Source organism: Anser cygnoides, chromosome 5, assembly GCF_040182565.1.
Source record: "Anser cygnoides isolate HZ-2024a breed goose chromosome 5, Taihu_goose_T2T_genome, whole genome shotgun sequence".
Taxonomy (NCBI): domain Eukaryota; kingdom Metazoa; phylum Chordata; class Aves; order Anseriformes; family Anatidae; genus Anser; species Anser cygnoides.
In genome coordinates this window covers 36,105,001-36,127,456 of record NC_089877.1, presented here as the reverse complement: position 1 = coordinate 36,127,456, position 22,456 = coordinate 36,105,001, and the positions used below count along the sequence as shown (strand labels likewise).

The 22,456-nt window shown below is 63.4% G+C and overlaps 3 protein-coding genes across 8 annotated transcripts; 2 read left to right on the top strand and 1 right to left on the bottom strand.

Moving 5' to 3' along the window:
• Positions 1-482: 482 nt before the first annotated feature.
• AIP (aryl hydrocarbon receptor interacting protein) lies at positions 483-2,918 on the bottom strand. 2 transcript variants are annotated; one of them, XM_066998879.1, is made up of 7 exons: positions 2,761-2,918; positions 2,443-2,622; positions 2,011-2,199; positions 1,678-1,854; positions 1,454-1,595; positions 1,104-1,350; positions 483-1,028 (listed from the first exon to the last, which is right to left on the bottom strand). In XM_066998879.1, exons 1-6 carry the CDS (start codon positions 2,857-2,859, stop codon positions 1,145-1,147), a joined length of 993 nt encoding a protein of 330 aa, XP_066854980.1. In that variant the 5' UTR covers positions 2,860-2,918; the 3' UTR covers positions 483-1,028; positions 1,104-1,144. The 2 variants fall into 2 exon arrangements, with proteins under 2 accessions (XP_066854980.1, XP_066854979.1); XM_066998878.1 differs by having other exon boundaries at positions 483-1,350.
• A 1-nt stretch (position 2,919) lies between these two features.
• LOC136791017 (antigen WC1.1-like) lies at positions 2,920-8,218 on the top strand. Of its 5 annotated transcripts, XM_066998814.1 has the most exons (11): positions 4,007-4,110; positions 4,235-4,552; positions 4,628-4,942; positions 5,020-5,322; positions 5,423-5,743; positions 5,821-6,135; positions 6,206-6,514; positions 6,616-6,957; positions 7,073-7,219; positions 7,297-7,392; positions 7,471-8,218. In XM_066998814.1, the coding sequence occupies exons 1-11, from the start codon at positions 4,059-4,061 to the stop codon at positions 7,827-7,829; spliced, it is 2,877 nt and encodes a 958-aa protein (XP_066854915.1). In that variant the 5' UTR covers positions 4,007-4,058; the 3' UTR covers positions 7,830-8,218. The 5 variants fall into 5 exon arrangements, with proteins under 5 accessions (XP_066854912.1, XP_066854913.1, XP_066854911.1 ...); XM_066998811.1 differs by having other exon boundaries at positions 2,920-4,552; positions 7,471-8,216; XM_066998812.1 differs by having other exon boundaries at positions 2,920-4,942; positions 7,471-7,557; positions 7,703-8,215.
• A 9,325-nt stretch (positions 8,219-17,543) lies between these two features.
• LOC136791027 (antigen WC1.1-like) lies at positions 17,544-21,924 on the top strand. Its single transcript, XM_066998902.1, has 12 exons — positions 17,544-18,012; positions 18,174-18,494; positions 18,571-18,885; positions 18,963-19,265; positions 19,366-19,686; positions 19,764-20,078; positions 20,149-20,457; positions 20,559-20,900; positions 21,015-21,161; positions 21,240-21,335; positions 21,415-21,501; positions 21,647-21,924. Exons 1-12 carry the CDS (start codon positions 17,691-17,693, stop codon positions 21,808-21,810), a joined length of 3,042 nt encoding a protein of 1,013 aa, XP_066855003.1. The 5' UTR covers positions 17,544-17,690; the 3' UTR covers positions 21,811-21,924.
• The last annotated feature ends 532 nt before the right edge of the window (positions 21,925-22,456 follow it).

The window sequence follows — 22,456 nt, the reverse complement described above, 5'->3', positions numbered from 1 at the left end:
TGGGGGGGGGGCTGTCCTGGTGCCCCCGGCTCCGTGCTGTGGCTGAGAGGCCGCCGCAGCAGGCAGCACGTGGCTGAGCAGCAGAGGCAGGCGAGCACCGAGGAGCAGGGCAGAGGACATGCGTCCTTGAGACTCAAGGGTGAGCACCAGGGCCGCTGCCTGCAGGCCGAGCTCTCGGCAGCGAAGGGAAGGGGCTGGCCTGGTGGTTTTACACCAACGGGCTGTACCCCTCCGTGTAACACCTGCCTGTGCAAGCTCCTGACTGACATAAAGCCATGCAGCCCTAGACATGTTAGCAGCTATAGTACACGAATGACGTGGAGCACTTACCAAACCAAGAAACAGCTCCGTTTTGCAGTGAGTCTGCAGGACCCCAGGGCCGAGGCTTGCCAGGCTCGCCATCGGGCTCCTGCCCTGCCTGGCACTTTGTTTTACTTGAGCTATCGCTAACAGCAATTTTCTAAGTGGCCAGATGTCTGCGATGAGTTTTACTTTTGTTTATCTCGGTATTGCATGACCATAGCTTTATATAGATAGCAGTAACAAGCAGTCAGTTTAGATAACATATTTACGACTGACGTGGTGACGTAGCACAGGAAATGCAGACTCGGGACGATAGCAGCAGCCTTGAGCAGTGACGATGCAGGATGTGGTGTGCAGTACAGGCACGAAGGGGCAAGAGACGGGGCCCAGGCTTGGCACTGGTGACCCCCACGGCCCTGAACAGCTCAGCCAGACCCATGCAGAACGGCGTAGCCCAACGTAAAAGATAAAAATCAATGAATGAATAAAAGAAACGTGGAAGAAAGCAGCGGGCTTGAGCTTGTTTCACCCCGTGTAGTCCTTCGCAGCACTTGGGGCTGCCCGGCACCGTGACGACGAGCACAGTCTAGTGACCGGTTGGGAGATGCACGCTTATACTGCGACTCAACTGTATGTGGCGATCGCTATACTCTTGAGTAATGCTGCGACTTAAGCGTGCTGCTGTATCACCGTGCTGTGTCGAAATCCCGTGCAGCTTCCCATGACTTCAAATAAGTAAACTTTGTATTAAACATTAATAAACATCGATAAAACATTCCACATGGGGAATATCTAAAAACCTGGTCCGAGAGCGTCGCGCTCTCACACGTGGCCACGGGCTCTACTGCGAGAAGATGTCCTTGAAGCGGATCTTGTCCTCCGCGTCCTTCTCGCGCAGGCGCGCTTCCAGGCTCCGCAGCTCCCTAGAGACGACGGGGCGCAGCGACGGGTCGAGTGCCAGCACCTTGGCGAAGTCAGCCCGCGCCTCTGCCACGTTCCACACCGCCGCGTGGGCCTTGCCCCGCTTGAAGTAGGCCTTGACGTTGTCTGCGGGGAGAGCTGTTGGCTGGGGAGCGTGGGGGCGTCCCCAGCAACCCCTCGCTCTGCCAGCACTCGTCACAGCCGGCCGGGCCAGCCCGCGGCTCCTTACCCTCGTACTTGTTGAGGATGGAGGAGCAGTGATCCAGCACCTCGTAGTACTCCTCACACTGCAGCTTGCACTGGCAGTAGTTTAACAGTAGTGGTGTGATCTTCTGGTCGAGCTCGATCCAGTCCGGAGAGCCAGGCTGTTCCTGAAGGATGAAAAGGAGGGGGGAGAATCCTGCACAGTGGGAGGGATGGGGGGGGGCCCCGAGAGGGGCCGGGGAGCCCCACCTTCATCTGCAGGTTCTTGAGGCAGGCAATGGCATCGTAGTATTTGGCCGCTGCCTCCTGCACCTTGCCCTGCCGGTACAGCTCGTTGCCCTCCTTGTGGATCAGGGGTACAGCCTGCAGCTTCTCCTCGTCCGTCATGGCCCACGGGTCCTGCTGGTAGGAGCCGGGCTCCTCCACCTGCCGGCACCCCCCTGTCACGCGGGCGGCGGCTGCCCCCAGGAGAGGGGCAGCCCCAGCACCCTCACCCCCAGAACCCCCCAGGGGGGCAGGGGCGCACGCAAGCGCTTCCCTCGCCCCGCACCGAGTGCGCGCGCCCGCCGAGCGCGTCCTCACCTTGAGCACCTCGATGTCGAAGATGAGGGGCTGGGGGTTCTTCTGCAGCTCGTCCAGGTCGGGGTAGCCGAGCGAGTAGTGGTCGTGCAGCTGGGCGACGCTGCAGCAGTGCCGCTGCCCCTCCAGCGGGTCCTTCCCCGCCGCGATGTTGCGCAGGCTCTTGGCCACCAGTGGGTACAGCACCACGTGCTGGGGGGGGGGGGGGGGGGCACTGGGACCTCGCACCCCGGGGGGGTGCAACCACCCCTGGGCTGGCCACGCCCCTCACCAACAAGCCCCGCCCCCTCAATAACAAACCACGCCCCTCCCACCAAGCCCCGCCCCCCATGCACGAACGCCCCGCCCCCTCCCTATCGGGAAGCCCCGCCCCCAACGGTTAGCCCCGCCCCCAACCTGGAAACCACGCCCCCGACCGGGAAGGCCCCGCCCCACCTTGGCGTCGCAGCGGAAGCGGGCGCGCTCTCCGGGCCGCATGGTGCGCAGCGCCGCCTCCCAGACGGGCAGCTTGAACTTCTTGCCGGCGATCAGCTCCATCGGCTTCCCGCGGGCCCGGCTGTCGTCCAGCGGCGCCTCGTCCCCCCCGCACCGCAGGGTGCGGTAGTGGAAGGTGGCCTGCGGGCGGGACGCGCCGTCGCCATGGCGACCGGGCCTCCCTCCTCTGCGCATGCGTCACGCCCCCTCCCCCTCCGGTCACCGTCCCCGGTCCCGGTCCTCTCCCCCCCCGCCCCCCCCCGGCGGTCCCGGCCGCACCTTGGTGCCGTCGCGGAAGTCGGGCAGCGGCCCGGTGCCCTCCCGCAGCACCTCCTTGTGCACGCCGTCCGCCCGCAGCCGCTCCGCCAGCTGCGCCATCGCCCCGCCGCCTCCGCCCGGCTCCTTCCGGGGGAGCGGGAGGGGACGCACGGGGAGAGAGGGGGGGGCGGCGGCGCCCCCTGGCGGCCGGAGGGCGCAGTGCGGGGGGAGGGGGGAGCGGCCGGGCCTCCTGCGCGGGGGCTGCGTGCAGGGAGCCGCCTGCTGCTGCCGCTGCTGCTGGGGCTGACCGCCCCGCCAGGGGGCTTGGGGCTGGAGCCCGGCCCGGGCCTTTCTGAGCAGCCCGGGAGCTGCAGCCCCTTGGCAGAGCCCGGCCCTGCAGCCGTGGACCCAGGAGCCCCCGGTCCCCAGCGAGCCGTGCTGCCACGCGCTCCTCCTGCAGCGGGGCTGTGCCAGAAGGGCAATGCCCTGTGTCCCGGCCCTGCGTACGGGCAGGGCTTCACTTTTGAGCAGCGCCTGCACATCCGGCACACAAGTAACGTGCACTTTCTGCATCCACTGCTGCAGCTCAGTGCCCAAGAAGCCGCGCAGGTCCCTTGGGCTCAGCCTCGGCTCCGAGCCCCGTTGGCAGCATCCCCGCTGCTGCACAAAGCCACGATGCTATTGCCAGCAGTGCAGGTGGCCCAGCAGCTGCGTGCAGTCGATGCCGACGCAGTGTTCCTGGCAGGGGAAAAACGCCCCCCTCCTGCCTGCACTGTTGGGAGAGCGAGGGGCCATGGGTACGCACCTGCAGTAAGTGCCTGTGCCACCAGCCGCTGCAAGGGGCTGGAGATGTCCCTCCTGCACATGTTGAGGCCAGCACAGGGACCTGATTCTCCCTGGTGACACCCAGGCTTGTTGAAGGTGGACAAGGCCACCCCCAACAAAGGCTGAGTACTGGGGTGCTGAGGGAGACCCAGATCTGGGGACACCCCTGTCCCCACAGGGACCTGCTCTCTGCGGGCACTGCCCCAACCCCAGCTCAGGGGGACATGGGTGCCGGGCAGGCTGGCTCACCTCGGGGACATTTGGGTACTGAGCTCCAGTGGGGAGGCGGGGGGGTGCATGACGCCAGAAGCGGAGCCGAGTCTCATATTTGGGCACAGAGCAGGTTATTGGAGGCTGGGCCCCGGCAGGCAGCAGATAACCCTCCTGATAGCGGCTCACAAGGTGCCTCCGCCGCCCCCATTGGCTCCTGCCAGCGGGGGCTGCCTATATATCCCCCTCCCCGCCGCGGGGCTGCGTCTGGCACTGGGGGCAGGATGGTGCCTGCCAGAGCACTGGGGCTGCTCCTCTGCGTGCAGCTCTGCGGGGGTGAGTGGTGGGGCTGGCCGTGGGGCAGGGGCTGGCCGTGGGGCAGTGGGCAAGCGGTGGGGCAGGGAGCAGCCGTGGGGCAGGCACCCCGCGGGCTCAGCAAGGTCCCTGGGGTTGCCCGCAGGCAGCGGGGAGCTGCGGCTGGTGGATGGCGGCGGGCGCTGCGCCGGCCGGGTGGAGGTGAAGCACGAGGGCGAGTGGGGCTCCGTCTGCAGCTACGACTTCGACTGGGACCACCGGGGCGCTGGCGTGGTGTGCCGGCAGCTGGGCTGCGGTGCGGTGGCCCGGGCATCCCCGTATGCCCCATTTGGGCAGGGTAAGGGACGCATCTGGCTGCATCCATTTTGTCGAGGCGGAGAAGCCACCTTGCAGGAATGCCTCCACTTTGGCTGGGGCCAGCCGTTCTGTGGCCACGAGTGGGACGTGGGGGTGACCTGCACAGGTGAGGAGGGGTGGTGGTGCTGGGGATGCCGTGCTGGGACCCCCAGGACTGGACTGAGGTTGGTGCCCGGTACAGAGGCGCTGGAGCTGCGTCTGGCGGCTGGCAGGGGACCCTGTGAGGGGAGAGTGGAGGTGAAGCTGCGGGGACGCTGGGGCACGGTGGTGGACGACTCCTGGGACATGGAGGACGCCGAGGTGGTGTGCCAGCAGATGGGCTGCGGCTCGGCTGCTGGCGCCTCCCAAGGTTCCCAATTTGCTCAAGGAGATGGTCCCATCAGCTTAGCCTTTATCAACTGTAAGGGGGATGAGAAGGCCCTCTGGGACTGCAAGATTCGGGGTTGGGGACCATATACCAGCCCAATTAAACACGAGAGCACTGTGGTCTGCCAAGGTGAGTGCTGGGGACATGTGGTTCTGCAGGGAGCCCCCTCGTCCGCATCCGCCCCAAGAGCGCTCCTCTCCTGGCAGGGTTCTCCCGTCTGACTGGAGGGGATGGCGCCTGCTCAGGGCGGCTGGAGGTGCGGCAGGGCCGCGCCTGGGCCACCGTCTGCCACGGCCACGTGGACCTCAAGGCCGCCCAGGTGGTCTGCAGGGAGCTGGGCTGCGGCATGGCAGTGGCCATCCCCGGTGCCGGCCATTTTGGGGCAGCAACGGGGCCGCTCTGGGACGGCGCCTTTGAGTGCAACGGCAGCGAGCCACTCCTCGCCAACTGCGCCCGGCGGCCGACCCACGGCCAGTCCTGTGCTGGCCCCGCTGCTATCGTCTGCTCACGTAAGTGCTGGGGCTGGGGGGCTGGGGTGGACCCTTGCAGGGTGATGTGCCCAGTGGGTCCCTGTTGTGCTGCCTCCCAAGCACCCTCTCTTCGCTGCAGCCTACACCGGTTTCCGTTTGGCGGATAGCGGCTCGGGCTGCGCCGGGCGGGTGGAGGTGGAGGAGCAGGGGACATGGGGAGCCCTGTGTGCCACCGCCTGGGACCTGCCCGACGCCCACGTCCTGTGCCGCCACCTGGGCTGCGGCCCCGCCGCCTCCCTGCCCCCAGGAGGCCATTTTGGGACGGGCACGGCGACGGGGCCGCTGCGGCGCGATGCCCTGAGCTGCAGCGGGAGCGAGCGGCACCCGGGCGAGTGCCCCGTGGCGGTGCTGGGGGAGCCCGCCTGCCCCCCTGGCCATGCCGCCGCCGTCAACTGCTCAGGTGGGTGCAGGGGACGCGGGCACCCGTGGCAGGCGGGGAGCAGTGCCAGTCCCCATGGCATGGCTGGGCTCTTGCAGGCAACGCTGAGCCCCTGCGGCTGCTGGACGGGGAGAGCCGCTGCGACGGGCGGCTGGAGGTGGCCACAAGCCCCAGGCACTGGGCCCGTGTGACTGCGGGGCCGTGGGATGACCGAGCTGCCTCCGTGGCGTGCCGGCAGCTGGGCTGCGGTGTGCCAGAGAAGGTCTACGCTGTGCCAGCCGCCAGCTTGGGCCCTGTGGAGCTGCAGGAGCTGCGGTGTGCTGGCACCGAGGAGCGCCTGGCACAGTGCAACACCTCGGGGCCTGCCGCAGCGCCCAGCCACAGCCCCACAGAGGCGGCCGTTGCCTGCTCAGGTGAGTGCGCCGGGAAGGGCCGCGGGTGCCCAGCGGGTGCCCCCAGCCCCATCCTGGCCCTCCCGTGCAGGCAGCCGGCGGCTGAGGCTGGCGGGCGGCCCCGGGCGCTGCGCCGGCAGGGTGGAGGTGTACAGCGAGGGCACCTGGGGCACCGTCTGCCAGGACGCCTGGGACCTGCCACATGCCGACGTCGTGTGCCGCCAGCTGGGGTGCGGACGGGCCCTGGAGGCGCCCGGCTCTGAGCGCTTCGGGCCCGGCGTGGGGACGCTGTGGCCGGGTGCCGGGGGCTGCTCGGGGACGGAGGCGGCTCTCTGGGACTGCCCAGCCCCAGCACGGCGTGGCTGCCACCGGGGCGGTGGTGCCGGTGCCGTGTGCTCAGGTGAGCACTGTGATCCCTGAGCTGGGGAGCAGTCCCCACTGCCCGTGGGGTGCGCGCTGCCCCGTGAGGTGCCGTGACCCCGCTGTCCCCTGTTGTTGCAGGGCTGCTGCGTCTGGCGGGGGGCAGCAGCAGCTGCAGCGGGCACCTGGAGGTGCTGCACGAGGGGACGTGGGGCCGCGTGTGCGCCAACGACACCAGCCCCGCCACAGCTGCCGTTGTCTGCCGCCAGCTGGGCTGTGGCACCGGGGGAAGGCTGGCGGCCGTCCCCGCACAGGGCTCGGTCCCCGCCTGGCTGGGCTGGGTGCAATGCCAGGAGGGGGTCCCCTCGCTCTGGCGCTGCCTCTCGGCGCCCTGGCACCTGCAGTCCTGCGGTCCCGCTGGGGTCACCCACATCGCCTGTGACGAGGACACCGAGGGAACGAGCGGGGCCACCACAACTGCAGGTAGCAGCTGCCAGCACAGGGATGCTTGCACAGGTGGCTCTGCCCGTGCCCACTGACCCCTGCTCCTGCTGCCGTGCGGATCCCAGCCTCCCACTGCCCCTGGCCATCCCTGCAGGTGTCACCAGCAGCGTTGCCCCACTGACAGCAGTGTCGGGGAGCGTGCCCGTGCCCACGGTCCTGTGCGTGCTCCTGGGGACGCTGCTGTGCCTGGCTCTGGCAGCCCTGGCTGTGCAGGCACACCGCACACGGGTGCAACGCCGAGGTGGGCACTGCCTTGGGGGTTCCCCTGGGATCATGGAGGACAGAGGGGGATGCCGATGCAATGCTACTGCCTTTCAGGCCCCATAAGAGCCATGGATCCCGGCTCTGAGGCCGTGTACGAGGAGCTGGATTACAGCCTGATGCCCGAGTACCAGGAGGTGCCCAGTCACACAGGTGGGAGCACGGTCGTCCCTGGGGCCTGGGGCTGTCCCATCCCTGGACAAGCACCCAGTGCCCTGTTCTCCACAACAGGCTCCCTGTCGAAGGGCTCAGGCATGAAGCTGCAAGATGAGAACTGGGATAGTAACAAAGAGGACAGCAACCCCGTGGAGGCCTCAGGTAGAGGAAGGGGCACTCAACAGGAACTGGAAGGCACAGGGGACCTAAGGAGAAGGGTCACAGACGAGCAGTGGTGCTGGGGAGGTGAGGGGATGTGGCCCTTCTTGCTGCGTGCTCAGCCCCCGCCCCTCCCTGCCTGGTACAGCCCCCCCAGCCCAGCCTGGGCACGGCCCCCTGGATGGTTACGACGATGCTGCGGCTGTGCCGGAGGAGCCCCCCACTCCCCACGGCGGGGACACCCTGGCGCAGTGCCACGGGGACACGGGCTATGACGACATTGACATCAGCACCCTGGGGACAGCGCCATAAGGAGACCCTGGGGACACGGCTGCAAAAGGGGGCTCCAATCCCAGGAACGAGTGGCCGTGCCCATGGGGGGGCACCCGTCCCTGCGCAGCCCTCAGCACGCTGCAGAAACAGCTCCTTATGCCCACCCGCACCCGTGACCCAACATCATGCCAGGGTCCTTGTGAAGTTTTTCAGCATGGCCTTTCCCTGCACAGCACTCTTTCTGATTAAAGTCCCCAACTGCTTGGAACCTCACTCCCAGCACCGGCGCCTCTCTCTCTCCCGGGTCCATCGTCCGTTCCTCGGGGCCACGGGGCAGAGCTGGGCCCTCAGGCACATCCCCATGGCTCTGGGCACGCAGGAAGGACTAGGAAGAGCCCAGGGCCCGGCCCCCGGCCCTTCCTTTGGCCCCAGTGCTGCACGCTCTCCCCGCCTGGAGAACAGGCTGAGGGAAGGGCACGGCGCTTCCCAGGGACACTTCCCCTGCTCCAGCACCCACAGCGCCACCTGCCGGGGGGCACGTCGAGGGGATCGCATGCACCCTCAGCAAGCCAGCAGAGGTCATCAAGGTGGGCAGGAGTGTTGATGTGCCTGAGGGCAGAAAGGCTCTGCAGAGGGACCTGGATAGGCTGGACCGATGGGCCGAGGCCAACTGTACGAGGTTCAACAAGGCCAAGTGCCGCGTCCTGCACTTGGGGCACAACAACCCCATGCAAGGCTGCAGGCTGGGGGCAGAGAGGCTGGAAAGCTGCCCGGCGGGAAGGGAGCTGGGGGGATTGGTGGGCAGGCGGCTGAACAGGAGCCAGCGGTGTGCTCAGGTGGCCAAGAGGGCCAACAGCCTCCTGGCTAGTATCAGAACTGGTGTGGCCAGCAGGGCGAGGGAAGTGATTGTCCCTCTGTACTTGGCCCTGTTGAGGCTACACCCTGAGTACTGCATTCAACTCTATGGCCCCCACTACAAGAAGGACATGGACCGGTCCAGAGGAGGCCATGAGGGTGATCAAAGGGCTGGAGCAGCTCTCCTCTGCAGACAGGCTGAGGGAGTTGGGGTTGTTCAGCCTGAAGAAGAGAAGGCTCCGGGGAGACCTTCCAGTGGCTTTCCACTACTTAAAGGGGACTACAGGAAAGCTGGGGAGGGACTCTTCATCAGAGACTCTGCATCATGGCCTCTCATCCCTGCAGGGAGGCAACAGCACCTCCCACTTGAGTGTTATCAGCAAACGTGCTGAGGATGCATTCCATTCCTGCATCCGGATCATGGTTAAAAATTTTGAACGGGACTGGCTCTAGGGCTGAGCTCTGGGGAACAGCGCTAGTTACTGGCCACCAAACATCTGGAGAAGCAAGCGCATTCCCCAGAGATGGTTAAGGGTCTAGAGGGGAAGATGTGTGAGGAGCAGCTGAGGTGCCTTGGTTTGTTCAGCCCACACAGAGCAGGCTGAGGGGAGGCCTCATGGCGGCCTGCAGCTCCCTCACGAGGGGAGCGGAGGGGCAGGCGCTGAGCTCTGCTCTCTGGGGACAGCGACAGGGCCCGAGGGAACGGCATGGAGCTGGGACAGGGGAGGGTCAGGCTGGGTGTGAGGGAAAGGTTCTGCACTCAGAGGGTGGTTGGGCACTGGGACAGGCTCCCCAGGGACATGGTCACAGCACCGAGCCTGCCAGAGTTCAAGAAGCGTCTCAGACACATGGTCTGATTTTTGGGTGGTCCTTTGAGGACCCAGGAGTTGGACTCAATGATCCTTGTGGGTCCCTTCCAACTCGGCATGTTCCATGATTCTGTGATTCTTCCTCCTGCCATGGCCACATGGCCCTGCCTTGGAGTAGCCTGCCTCGTCCTCTTCCTCCTCCTCCTTCTCAGTAGGAGTTTCTGCCCTTACTAAACGAGGTGATTTTGGCATCCATTGTTTCGTCTTGTGGACAGAGGTGACTGAGAGAGGCATGGGTTGGTTCTCGGGCCCAGCCGCAGGGCCTGCCGCAGGGGCTGGCATGGCTGCATGTTGTAGTGATTTCTGTCTCTTTGGAATTGCCAGGGTGATGGCCCACCTTTCTCAAACATTTAACTAGGTTTTTAGGATTCTGCACCTGTTCAGGGCAGAAGTTCCAAAGCATTGGAGGTGCTTATGGAAGAACTTTACTGAAAGGGTTGTGAGGCATTGGAATGGGCTGCCCAGGGAAGTGGTTGAGTCACCATCCCTGGAGGTCTTTAAAAGATGTTTAGATGTAGAGCTTAGTGATATGGTTTATGGTTTTGCATCTGCACTAATGCACGCAGCATGGGTAACAAACAAGAGGAGCTGGAAGCCATCGTGCAGCGGGAAGGCTATGACTTGGTTGCCATCACGGAAACGTGGTGGGACCACTCTCATGACTGGAGTGCTGCAATATCTGGCTATAGGCTCTTCAGAAGGGGCAGGCAGCACAGAAGGGGTGGTGGTGTGGCTCTCTATATTAGAGAGTGTTTTGATGTTGAGGAACTCGAGGCTGGGAATGATAACGTTGAGTCTCTATGGATTAGGATCAGAGGGAAGGCCAAAAAGGCAAGCATCCTGGTGGGGGTCTGTTATAGACCACCGAACCAGGTTGAGGAGACTGATGAGGAGTTCTACAGGCAGCTGGCAGAAGCCGCGAAATCATCAGTGCTTGTTCTCGTGGGGGACTTCAACTTCTCAGACATATCCTGGAAGCACAACACAGCCCAGAGAAAGCAGTCCAAGAGGTTTCTGGAGAGTGTGGAAGTTAGCTTCCTGACGCAGCTGGTTAGAGAGCCTACCAGGGGAGGTGCCCTGCTAGACCTTCTGTTCACAAACAGTGACGGACTGGTGGGAGATGTGGTGGTCGAGAGCTGTCTTGGGCAGAGTGACCACGAAATGGTTCAGTTCTCTATTCTCGGCGAAGTCAGGAAGGGGACCAGTAAAACCGCTGTCTTGGACTTCCGGAGGACTGACTTTGAGTTGTTCAGGACACTGGTTGGCAGAGTCCCTTGGGAGGAGATTCTGAAGGGCAAAGGAGTCCAGGAAGGCTGGGCACTCCTCAAGAAGGAAATCTTAATGGCTCAGGAGCGGTCTGTCCCCACGTGCCCAAAGACGAGCCGACACGGAACTAGACTGGCCTGGCTGAGCAGAGAGTTGTGGCTCGAGCTTAGGAGAAAAAGGAGGGTTTATAATCTTTGGAAAAGAGGGCGGGCTACTCAAGAGGACTATAAGGATGTTGCGAGGCTGTGCAGGGACAAAATTAGAAAGGCCAAAGCTCATCTGGAGCTCAATCTGGCTACTGCCGTTAAAGATAACAAAAAACGTTTTTACAAATACATCAACACAAAAAGGAGGACTAAGAAGAATCTCCATCCTTTACTGGATGCAGGGGGAAACTTAGTTACAAAAGATGAGGAAAAGGCTGAGGTGCTCAATGCCTTCTTTGCCTCAGTCTTTAGCGGCAAGACCGGTTGTTCTCTGGATACCTGGTACCCTGAGCTGGTGGAAGGGGATGGGGAGCAGGATGTGGCCCTCGCTATCCATGAGGAAATGGTTGGCGACCTGCTACAACACTTGGATGTACGCAAGTCGATGGGGCCAGATGAGATCCACCCGAGGGTACTGAGCGAACTGGCGGAGGAGCTGGCCAAGCTGCTTTCCATTATTTATCGGCAGTCCTGGCTATCAGGGGAGGTCCCAGTCGACTGGCGGCTAGCAAATGTGACACCCATCTACAAGAAGGGCCGGAGGGTAGACCTGGGGAACTATAGGCCTGTTAGCTTGACCTCAGTGCCAGGGAAGCTCATGGAGCAGATTATCTTGAATGTCATCACGCGGCACTTGCAGGGCAACCAGGCGATCAGGCCCAGTCAGCATGGGTTTATGAAAGGTAGGTCCTGCTTGACGAGCCTGATCTCCTTCTATGACCAAGTGACGCACGTGGTGGATGAGAGGAAGGCTGTGGATGTGGTCTACCTTGACTTCAGTAAGGCTTTTGACACCGTTTCCCACAACATTCTCCTCAAGAAACTGGCTGCTCATGGCTTGGACTGGCGTACGCTTTGTTGGGTTAAAAACTGGCTGGATGGTTGGGCCCAAAGAGTTGTGGTAAATGGAGCCAAATCCAGTTGGAGGCCGGTTACTAGTGGAGTCCCCCAGGGCTCAGTGCTGGGGCCGGTCCTCTTTAATATCTTTATCGATGACCTGGATGAGGGGATCGAGTGCACCCTCAGTAAGTTTGCAGATGACACCAAGCTAAGTGCGTGTGTCGATCTGCTCGAGGGAAGGAAGGCTTTGCAGGAGGATCTGGATAGGCTGGACCGATGGGCTGAGGTCAACTGCATGAAGTTCAACAAGGCCAAGTGCCGGGTCCTGCACCTGGGGCGTAACAACACCAAGCAGCGCTACAGGCTGGGAGAAGAGTGGTTGGAAAGCTGCCTGGCAGAGAAGGACCTGGGAATACTGGTTGATAGGCAGCTGAATATGAGCCAGCAGTGTGCTCAGGTGGCCAAGAAGGCCAACAGCATCCTGGCCTGTATAAGAAGCAGTGTGGCCAGCAGGTCTAGGGAGGTGATTGTCCACCTGTACTCGGCTCTAGTGAGGCCGCACCTCGAGTACTGTGTTCAGTTTTGGGCCCCTCACTACAAGAAGGACATGGAGGTGCTCGAGCGGGTCCAGAGAAGGGCAACGAAGCTGGTGAGGGGTCTGGAGAACAAGTCTTACAAGGAGCGGCTGAGGGAGCTGGGGTTGTTTAGCCTGGAGAAAAGGAGGCTCAGGGGAGACCTCATCGCTCTCTATAGGTACCTTAAAGGAGGCTGTAGAGAGGTGGGGGTTGGTCTATTCTCCCATGTGCCTGGTGATAGGATGAGGGGGAATGGGCTAAAGTTGCGCCAGGGGAGGTTTAGGTTGAATGCCAGGAAGAACTTCTTTACCGAAAGGGTTGTTAGGCATTGGAATGGACTGCCCAGGGAGGTGGTTGAGTCACCATCCCTGGAGGTCTTTAAAAGACGTTTAGATGTAGCCCTTAGTGATATGGTTTAGTGGAGGACTTGTTAGTGTTAGGACAGAGGTTGGACTAGATGATCTTGGAGGTCTCTTCCAACCTAGACGATTCTGTGATTCTGTGATGGTTTAGTGGAGGACTTGTTAGTGTTAGGTCAGAGGTTGGACTAGGTGATCTTGGAGGTCTCTTCCAACCTAGATGGTTCTGTGATTCTCTGATGTATGTATATGTGTATGTATGCAGACATATAGCCCGTGATGCAGCGCCCGCCAGGCTGAAGTTAACACACGTGAAGATATAAGAGTATGTCATAAAAAGATTGATTTATTTTTACACTAGGCTTTCTGATATGCCTACGGGAGTATTGCCAAAGGAATTTTCCCAAAGGAAAACAACTGCCATTTCTCAAAAACTGTAGAAGAAGGAATATTAATTATGTTAATTAAACTGAAATACATTTTACATTTTCAAATATTTATATCTGAAGACAGCGGCAGAGAGGGCCGGGCTCTGCTGTGGTGGTTTTACCGTGCTACACAGCTGAGCTCCACCAAAACCGCTCTCTCACTCGCCCTCGTTGATGACAATAGGGGAGATAATATGATGGAAAGGGCTCAAGGGTTGAGTTAAGGACAGGGAGATTGCTCACCAGTTACGGCACGGGCAATACAGATCCGTGTAGAGAGATCAATATAATTTCTTTCCAATCATTAGCAGACTAGAAGAGTGAGGAACTAAAAGCAAGCTAAAAACACCTTCCCCCATCCACCCTCTTCTACGTCCTCCCCCGATCGGTGCAGGGGAACAGGCAATGGGGGCTGCGGTCAGTCCCTGACGCTTTGTCTCCGCTGCTCCTTCATGGTCACTCTCTGCCCCTGCTCCCCGTGGGGTCCCTCACACGGGATGCCGTCCTTCCCGAACTGAGCCTGCGGGGGCTGCCCACAGGCAGCAGCTCTGCAAGAACTGCTCCCACATGGCTCCGTACCACGGGGTCCATCCGTCAGGAGCAAACTGCTCCAGCTCGGGTCCCCCATGGGCGGCACCTCACCCCAGAACCCCTGCTCCTGTGTGGGCTCCTCTCCATGGGCTGCAGCTCCAGCTTGGGGCCTGCTGCTGCGGGGGCTCTCCATGGGCCGCAGCCTCCTCCAGGCCACATCCACCTGCTCCACCGGGGGCTCCTCCACGGGCTGCAGCGTGGAGATCTGCTCCATGTGGGACCCATGGGCTGCAGGGGGACAGCCTGCTCCACCAGGGGCCTCTCCACAGGCCGCAGGGGAACTGCTGCTGGATAAGGGGAACGTCCTGGATCAGGGCCCCCAGCATAAGAAAGATGTGGCCCTGCTGGAGCGAGTCCAGGGGAGGGCTGCAAAGGTGATCAGGGGCCCAGAGCAGCTCTCCTATGAAGAAAGGCTGAGCGAGCTGGGGCTGTTCAGCCTGGAGAAGAGAAGGCTCTGGGGAGACCTCCTTGCAACCCTTCAATTCTTAAAGGAGTCTTATAAAAAGGATGGTGGCCATCCTTGGTGGCCCTGCGGTGGGCCAAGAAGAAGCCGAGTTGCCCCCTGTATGGGGGCAGGCTCCAGTCCATCAACTACTCGGTGTGGTCGGTGACGACTACCTGGAGTGTCCCATCCCACAGCTTGCAGAGCAGCTGGGGGACGGCCAGCAGGATGAGCAGGGGGCTGCGGGGCTGGTGCTCAGGACTCCTGAGCACAGCTTCCCACCCCAGCTCTGGGCAGCCTTCTTCCAGGAGCAGCTGGCTGACGCCAGGCCCCTGCTGGCGTGGCTGCAAGAGGAGCTGCGGAGGATCTACGGCAGCCAGTGGTGGGACGTGGCTGTGGTGCAGGGAATCGTCCTCGCCTCCCTGTGCATCTTCGGGCTGGACCAGCAGGCCCTGGTGCGGCAGCTGCAGCCTTCCCTCCACAGCCACACGGTGCCCTTCGTGGCACTGCTCGTCACCGTCGCTGCAGAGCTGTACAGAACTGGGGTGCACTGGCAGCGGGAGCGCCGGGATGCCCGTGCTGCCGGGGGGAAGGAGGACAGCCCTGCGGCCACCCCTGTCACCGCAGAGGAGGAAGGGAGCCACCACAGGAGGGGCCGGGACAGGCAGCGGCAGCAGGGCCGTCTTCCCGGGGCAGCAGGCCCAGCCCCTACGTCCCTGGCCGGGGCAGGGACCACTCGCTTGGGGGGCGCCAACATCCCCTGAAGAGTAAGGCTGACAGCAGCCCCCAGGACTCTCCCCAGCCCCGCAAGAGACCGCCCCGACGGCGACATTAGGCGGGCACCCTGCAGAAGTCATGACTGCAAGGAACAATGGGGAGGCTCTTGGTCCTCGGCCTAGGCTGCCATAAAATAAAGATATCTAAAAGGAGATGCGTGCCTTTCTTTCCTGGACGGCGTTTCGACTTCCTCCCCTTGTAGCTGACATGACCCCATAAGCCCCAGCTGCCACTTCTGCTCCCTCCAGAGCTATGGCACGGTGGCTGGAGCATCCTTGCTGCTGCTTGTGGCCCCACCAACACCACCCCAGCAGCCCTTCCCTTGGGGTCAGCTGGTGGCAGCTTTGGCTGTCTGTTTGGGTGGCATCCCTGCCTATGGCAGCGGGTTGGAGTTGGATGGTCTTTAACATCCCCTCCAACCCAAGCCACTCTTTGATTCACCCCAGCACCCAGAGCAGAGCTCACATGCAGTCGGGGCCCAAGGCTAGGGCACTGCAGGCCGGGAGCAACAAAGGGGCTGGCTCCTATCCCGTCTGCAAGGGCCCTGATGGCCCTGCTCTGCTTCATTGTGTCCCTGCAGCTGGCTGCCTGTGTGCCTGTGCTGCATGTGGGCACTTCTTTGTGTTTATGGAGAGAGAGTGAGAGCGAGCACGAGAGCTGTCAGACACCTTCTGTGTCTGCAGGAGCAGAGCACAACAGCGAAGGCAGATCCTGCGCGCCTCCTGTGTGCACAGGGAGGTCTTTGGGACTGCCGAGAACGGCCCGACAGGAGGCCGGGAAGGAGCCCCCTGCACGAGCTGGCAGCTTGTAGCATTCATGAGCTGCTGCCTTTAGGATGGTCGCTTTGCTGCTGCTGGAGCATTGCAGGCTTCTAAATAGGAGTCAGTAAGAGAAAACAGGAGTCCCTGCCCCAGCGACCGCAGGTACAAGCAACATCAAATAGCTGCAGTTGATCTGTTTAAGCACTGAATTCACTCTGGGGAAGCACACTGCCTATCAGATCATATGCCCTAATACGGAAAGCAGCCTTCAAAAATGTTCTTCACAGCTCTGCTTTTCTCATTAGTGCACTGCGGGTAGTTTCTGAAAGCAAAACCTGTCCCAGCAAAATAGGCAACAGCATTCGCCTGTCCTTGTCCTTCCTGGACCAGACAGCAACCTGCTAAACCTCAAGATACGTGGTGGTTAAGAAGCTAGTAGTGAGCTGTTTCTTTATGGGTTTTGCTTCTTCCTTTTCTCAGATGATGGTTGTGATTGGTAATTTCCAGCACAGCTGCTTGAGTTGGCGCAGGTTGCTGTCGTTTAACCCAGCAGGCAGCTGAGTACCACAGAGCCCTTCACTGGTTCCCCTCCCCTGCCCAAGTGGGATGGGGCAGAGAACTCAGAAAAATAAATAAATACATAAAACAGAGGGCATGAAAGGGCCGGTGTTGTGTGGAGCAGGGCTGGGCAGCTCTCCTTGGGCCGAGGCATGTGCCTGCTCGCCACAGCCTGTCCTATCTTCCTGCCCTGGCTGCCCGGGGCTGGAGCTGGAGCTGCCCGGGGCAGAAAGCGAGAAGCAGGAGGAGCTGGGGGGGGAGAGCAGCGCTGCTCTGGCACCCCGAGGACGTCCCCTGGGCCTGGTCCCCAGGCTGGGGTGGCCGCTTCCCACTCTGCTCCTGAGGCTGACCTCCCCACCAGGGGGTTTGGGGCTGGGTGCCCAGCTTGCCAGCATGGCAAGGTCCTGCGGGCTGAAGCCCGGCCTGGGCCTTTCTGAGCAGCCCGGGAGCTGCAGACCCTTGGCAGAGCCTGGCCCTGCAGCTGTGGACCCAGGAGCCCCCGGTCCCCAGCGAGCCGTGCTGCCACGCGCTCCTCCTGCAGCGGGGCTGTGCCAGAAGGGCAATGCCCTGTGTCCCGGCCCTGCGTACGGGCAGGGCTTCACTTTTGAGTGATGCCTGCACATCCGGCACACACTTCCTCCTGCCCCAGCACCGGGCTGCACACAGGGACATGGGCAGGGAGGGCTGGGCCCCTACTCCTGGCCCCTTCTAAAGCTGGGGGCTTCTGTGCTGGCCCCGCAGCAGCTGGACCCCCCGGCACCAAGCTGCACTCTGTGGCTGTCCCTGTGCCTGCTGCTAGGGTCAGACTGCCTCCTCCTCCTCCTCCTCCTCCTCCTCCTCCTCTTCCTCCCACTTTGGGGCTCCTTCTTTCTGCCCCCAGCACAAGTAGCACATGGACTGTCTGCTATCAATGCTGAAGCTCAGTGCCCAAGAAGCCGCGCAGGTCCCTTGGGCTCAGCCTCGGCTCCGAGCCCCGTTGGTAGCATCCCTGCTGCTGCACAAAGCCACGATGCTATCGCCAGAAGTGCAGGTGGCCCAGCAGCTGCGTGCGGTCGGTGCTGAAGCCGGGTCCCTAAGCAGGGGAAACCATCCCCCTTGTGCCGTGTGCCACCAGCCACTGCAAGGGGCTGGAGATATCCCTCCTGCACGTGTGAAGGCCAGCACAGGGACCTGATTCTCCCCAGTGACCCCCAGACTTGTTCCAGGTGGGTCAAGCCACCCCTCTGACAAAGTCTGGGCACTGAGGTGCTGAGGGAGGACCCCATTCTGGGGATAAGCCTGTCACCCTGGCGAACTGCTCTCCTTGGGCACAGCCCCAACCCCAGCTCAGGGGGACATGGGTGCCGGGCAGGCTGGCTCACCTCGGGGACATCTGGGTGCTGAGCCCCAGTGGGGAGGCGATAGGGTGCGTGACGCCAGAAGCGGAGCCGAGTCTCATATTTGGGCACGGAGCAGGTTATTGGAGGCTGGGCCCTGGCAGGCAGCAGATAACCCTCCTGATAGCGGCTCACAAGGTGCCTCCGCCGCCCCCATTGGCTCCTGCCAGCGGGGGCTGCCTATATATCCCCCTCCCCGCCGCGGGGCTGCGTCTGGCACTGGGGGCAGGATGGTGCCTGCCAGAGCACTGGGGCTGCTCCTCTGCGTGCAGCTCTGCGGGGGTGAGTGGTGGGGCTGGCCGTGGGGCAGGGGCTGGCCGTGGGGCAGTGGGCAAGCGGTGGGGCAGGGAGCAGCCGTGGGGCAGTGGGCAAGCGGTGGGGCAGGGAGCAGCCGTGGGGCAGGCACCCCGCGGGCTCAGCAAGGTCCCTGGGGTTGCCCGCAGGCAGCGGGGAGCTGCGGCTGGTGGATGGCGGCGGGCGCTGCGCCGGCCGGGTGGAGGTGAAGCACGAGGGCGAGTGGGGCTCCGTCTGCAGCTACGACTTCGACTGGGACCACCGTGGTGCTGGCATAGTGTGCCGGCAGCTGGGCTGCGGTGCGGTGGCCCGGGCATCCCCGTACGCCCCGTTTGGGCAGGGCAAGGGACGCATCTGGCTGCACCCCTTCTCCTGCAACGGTACTGAAGCAAATCTACATGACTGCCCTCACTTTGGCTGGGGCCAGCACTTCTGTGGCCACGAGTGGGACGTGGGGGTGACCTGCACAGGTGAGGAGGGGGGGGTGGTACTGGGGATGCCGTGCTGGGACCCCCAGGACTGGACTGAGGCTGGTGACTGGTACAGAGGCGCTGGAGCTGCGTCTGGCGGCTGGCAGGGGACCCTGTGAGGGGAGAGTGGAGGTGAAGCTGCAGGGACGCTGGGGCACGGTGGCAGACAATGCCTGGGATATGGAGGACGCCGAGGTGGTGTGCCAGCAGATGGGCTGCGGCTCGGCTGCTGGCGCCTACAACACCTCCCGCTTTGGCAAAGGAGAAGGTTCTATCAGCTTGGCTGTTGTTGACTGCCATGGGGCTGAGAAGGCCCTCTGGGACTGCAAGATTCAAGGCTGGGGACCCTACAATGGCCCTCATGACTTTGACAAAGCTGTAGTCTGCCAAGGTGAGTGCTGGGGACATGTGGTGCTGCAGGGAGCCCCATTGTCTGCATTCCCCTAAGGAGCCCTCCTCTCCTGGCAGGGTTCTCCCGTCTGACTGGAGGGGATGGCGCCTGCTCGGGGCGGCTGGAGGTGCGGCAGGGCCGCGCCTGGGCCACCGTCTGCCACGGCCACGTGGACCTCAAGGCCGCCCAGGTGGTCTGCAGGGAGCTGGGCTGCGGCATGGCAGTGGCCGTCCCCGGTGCCGGCCATTTTGGGGCAGCAACGGGGCCGCTCTGGGACGGCGCCTTTGAGTGCAACGGCAGCGAGCCACTCCTCGCCAACTGCGCCCGGCGGCCGACCCACGGCCAGTCCTGTGCTGGCCCCGCTTCTATCGTCTGCTCACGTAAGTGCTGGGGCTGGGGGGCTGGGGTGGACCCTTGCAGAGTGATGTGCCCAGTGCGTCCCTGTTGTGCTGCCTCCCAAGCACCCTCTCTTCGCTGCAGCCTACACTGGTTTCCGTTTGGCGGATGGCGGCTCGGGCTGCGCCGGGCGGGTGGAGGTGGAGGAGCAGGGGACATGGGGACCCCTCTGTGCCACCGCCTGGGACCTGCCCAACGCCCACGTCCTGTGCCGCCACCTGGGCTGCGGCCCCGCCGCCTCCCTGCCCCCAGGAGGCCATTTTGGGATGGGCACGGCGACGGGGCCGCTGCGGCGCGATGCCCTGAGCTGCAGCGGGAGCGAGCGGCACCCGGGCGAGTGCCCCGTGGCGGTGCTGGGGGAGCCCGCCTGCCCCCCTGGCCATGCCGCCGCCGTCAACTGCTCAGGTGGGTGCAGGGGACGCGGGCACCCGTGGCAGGCGGGGAGCAGTGCCCGTCCCCACGGCATGGCCGGGCTCTTGCAGGCACCGCTGAGCCCCTGCGGCTGCTGGACGGGGAGAGCCGGTGTGACGGGCGGCTGGAGGTGGCCACAAGCCCCGGGGACTGGGCCCATGTGACTGCGGGGCTGTGGGATGACCGAGCTGCCTCCGTGGCGTGCCGGCAGCTGAGCTGCGGTGTGCCAGAGAAGGTCTACGCTGTGCCGGCCGCCAGCTTGGGCCCTGTGGAGCTGCAGGAGCTGCGGTGTGCTGGCACCGAGGAGCGCCTGGCGCAGTGCAACGCCTCGGGGCCTACCGCAGCGCCCAGCCACAGCCCCACAGAGGCGGCCGTTGCCTGCTCAGGTGAGTGCGCCGGGAAGGGCCGCGGGTGCCCAGCGGGTGCCCCCAGCCCCATCCTGGCCCTCCCGTGCAGGCAGCCGGCGGCTGAGGCTGGCGGGCGGCCCCGGGCGCTGCGCCGGCAGGGTGGAGGTGTACAGCGAGGGCACCTGGGGCACCGTCTGCCAGGACGCCTGGGACCTGCCACATGCCGACGTCGTGTGCCGCCAGCTGGGGTGCGGACGGGCCCTGGAGGCGCCCGGCTCTGAGCGCTTCGGGCCCGGCGTGGGGACGCTGTGGTCGGGTGCCGGGGGCTGCTCGGGGACGGAGGCGGCTCTCTGGGACTGCCCAGCCCCAGCACGGCGTGGCTGCCGCCGGGGCGGTGGTGCCGGTGCCGTGTGCTCAGGTGAGCACTGTGATCCCTGAGCTGGGGAGCAGTCCCCACTGCCTGTGGGGTGCGCACTGCCCCGTGAGGTGCCGTGACCCCGCTGTCCCCTGTTGTTGCAGGGCTGCTGCGTCTGGCGGGGGGCAGCAGCAGCTGCAGCGGGCACCTGGAGGTGCTGCACGAGGGGACGTGGGGCCGCGTGTGCGCCAGCGACTCCAGCCCCACGACAGCTGACGTTGTCTGCCGCCAGCTGGGCTGTGGCACCGGGGGGAGGCTGGAGGCCATCCCCGCACAGGGCTCGGTCCCCGCCTGGCTGGGCTGGGTGCAATGCCAGGAGGGGGCCCCCTCGCTCTGGCACTGCCCCTCGGCGCCCTGGCACCTGCAGTCCTGCGGTCCTGACGGGGTCACCCACATTGCCTGTGACGAGGACACCGAGGGAACGAGCGGGGCCACCACAACTGCAGGTAGCAGCTGCCGGTAGAGGCATGCTTGCACAGGTGGCTCTGCCCGTGCCCACTGACCCCTGCTCCTGCTGCCGTGCGGATCCCAGCCTCACACTGCCCCGGCCATCCCTGCAGGTGTCACCAGCAGCATTGCCCCACTGACAGCAGTGTCAGGGAGTGTGCCGGTGCCCACGGTCCTGTGCGTACTCCTGGGGACGCTGCTGGGCCTGGCCCTAGCAGCCCTGGCTGTGCAGGCACACCGCGCACGGGTGCAACGCCGAGGTGGGCACCGCTTTGGGAGTCTCCATGGCACTGTGGGGAACAGTGCATCATGCTGTTGGAACGTGTACTTCCTTACAGACCCTACGAAAGCCAAGGACGCTGTCTCTGAGGCCGTGTACGAGGAGCTGGATTACAGCCTGATGCCCGAGTACCAGGAGGTGCCCAGCCACACAGGTGGGAGCACGGTCATCCCTGGGGCCTGGGGCTTTCCGCATCCCTGGCTTAGCACCCAGTGCCCCGTTCTCCACCACAGGCTCCCTATCCAAGGGCTCAGGCATGAAGCTGGATAATGATAACTGGAATGGTTACAAGGAGGAGAGCAACCCCGGAGCAACCCCAGGTAGAGGAAGGGTAACTCGGCAGGGACAGGAAGGCACAGGGGACCCAAGGAGAAGGGTTATGGCTGAGCAGTGGTGCTGGGGAGCTGAGGGGACATGGCCCTTGCGGCTGCGTCCTCAGCCCCCGCCCCTCCATGCCTAGCACAGCCCCCCCAGTCCAGCCTGGGCACAGCCCCCCGGATGGCTACGACGATGCTGCAGCTGTGCCGGAGGAGCCCCCCTCTCCCCACGGCGGGGACGCACCAGCTCAGCCCCATGGGGACACGGGCTATGACGACGTTGATGTCAGCACCCTGGGGGCAGTGCCATAAGGAGACACTGGGGACATGGCTGCAAGAGGGGGCTCCAGCCCCATGGATGGGTGGCCGTGCCCATGGGGGGGCACCCGTCCCTGCACAGCCCTCAGCACGCTGCAGAAACGGCTCCATCGGCCTGCCCCCACAAGTGGCCCAACGTCACGCCAGGGTCCTTGTGAAGTTTTTCAGCATGGCGTTTCCCTGCACAGCACTCTTTCTGATTAAAGTCCCCAAGTGCTTGGAACCTCGCTCCCAGCACCGGTGCCTCTCTCTCTCCCGGGTCCATCGTCCGTCCCTTGGTCCCATGGGGCAGAGCTGGGCCTGCAGGCACATCCCCATGGCTCTGGGCACGCAGGAAGGACTGGGAAGAGCCCAGGGCCCAGCCCCAGGGCCTTCCTTTGGCCCCAGAGCTGCACGCTCTCCCCGCCAAGAGAAAATAGAATCACAGAATCATAGAATATCCCGAGTTCGAAGGGACCCATAAGTATCATCGAGTCCAGTTTCTGGCACCACACGAGTGTACCCATATTTTTAGACCATGTGACTAAGTGCACAGTCCAAACGCTTCTTAAACTCCAAGAGGCTTGGTGCAGTGACTACTTCCCTGGGGAGCCTGTTCCAGTGTGCGACCACCCTCTCGGTGAAGAACCTCTTCCTGATG

Excerpts from the sequence above, each read along its gene's own strand:
- AIP (XM_066998878.1), bottom strand. The coding sequence starts at position 2,859 with ATGGCGCAGCTGGCGGAGCGGCTGCGGGCGGACGGCGTGCACAAGGAG. Across the intron at positions 1,596-1,677 it reads TCAAGAACCTGCAGATGAAG|GAACAGCCTGGCTCTCCGGA; the intron begins GTGGGGCTCCCC and ends TTCATCCTTCAG. Across the intron at positions 1,351-1,453 it reads CATCCTCAACAAGTACGAGG|ACAACGTCAAGGCCTACTTC; the intron begins GTAAGGAGCCGC and ends CTCTCCCCGCAG.
- LOC136791017 (XM_066998810.1), top strand. The coding sequence starts at position 3,862 with ATGACGCCAGAAGCGGAGCCGAGTCTCATATTTGGGCACAGAGCAGGT. Across the intron at positions 6,136-6,205 it reads GGCGGCCGTTGCCTGCTCAG|GCAGCCGGCGGCTGAGGCTG; the intron begins GTGAGTGCGCCG and ends CCTCCCGTGCAG. Across the intron at positions 7,220-7,296 it reads CACACGGGTGCAACGCCGAG|GCCCCATAAGAGCCATGGAT; the intron begins GTGGGCACTGCC and ends ACTGCCTTTCAG.
- LOC136791027 (XM_066998902.1), top strand. The coding sequence starts at position 17,691 with ATGGGTGCCGGGCAGGCTGGCTCACCTCGGGGACATCTGGGTGCTGAG. Across the intron at positions 18,886-18,962 it reads CAAAGCTGTAGTCTGCCAAG|GGTTCTCCCGTCTGACTGGA; the intron begins GTGAGTGCTGGG and ends CTCTCCTGGCAG. Across the intron at positions 20,901-21,014 it reads CGGGGCCACCACAACTGCAG|GTGTCACCAGCAGCATTGCC; the intron begins GTAGCAGCTGCC and ends CCATCCCTGCAG.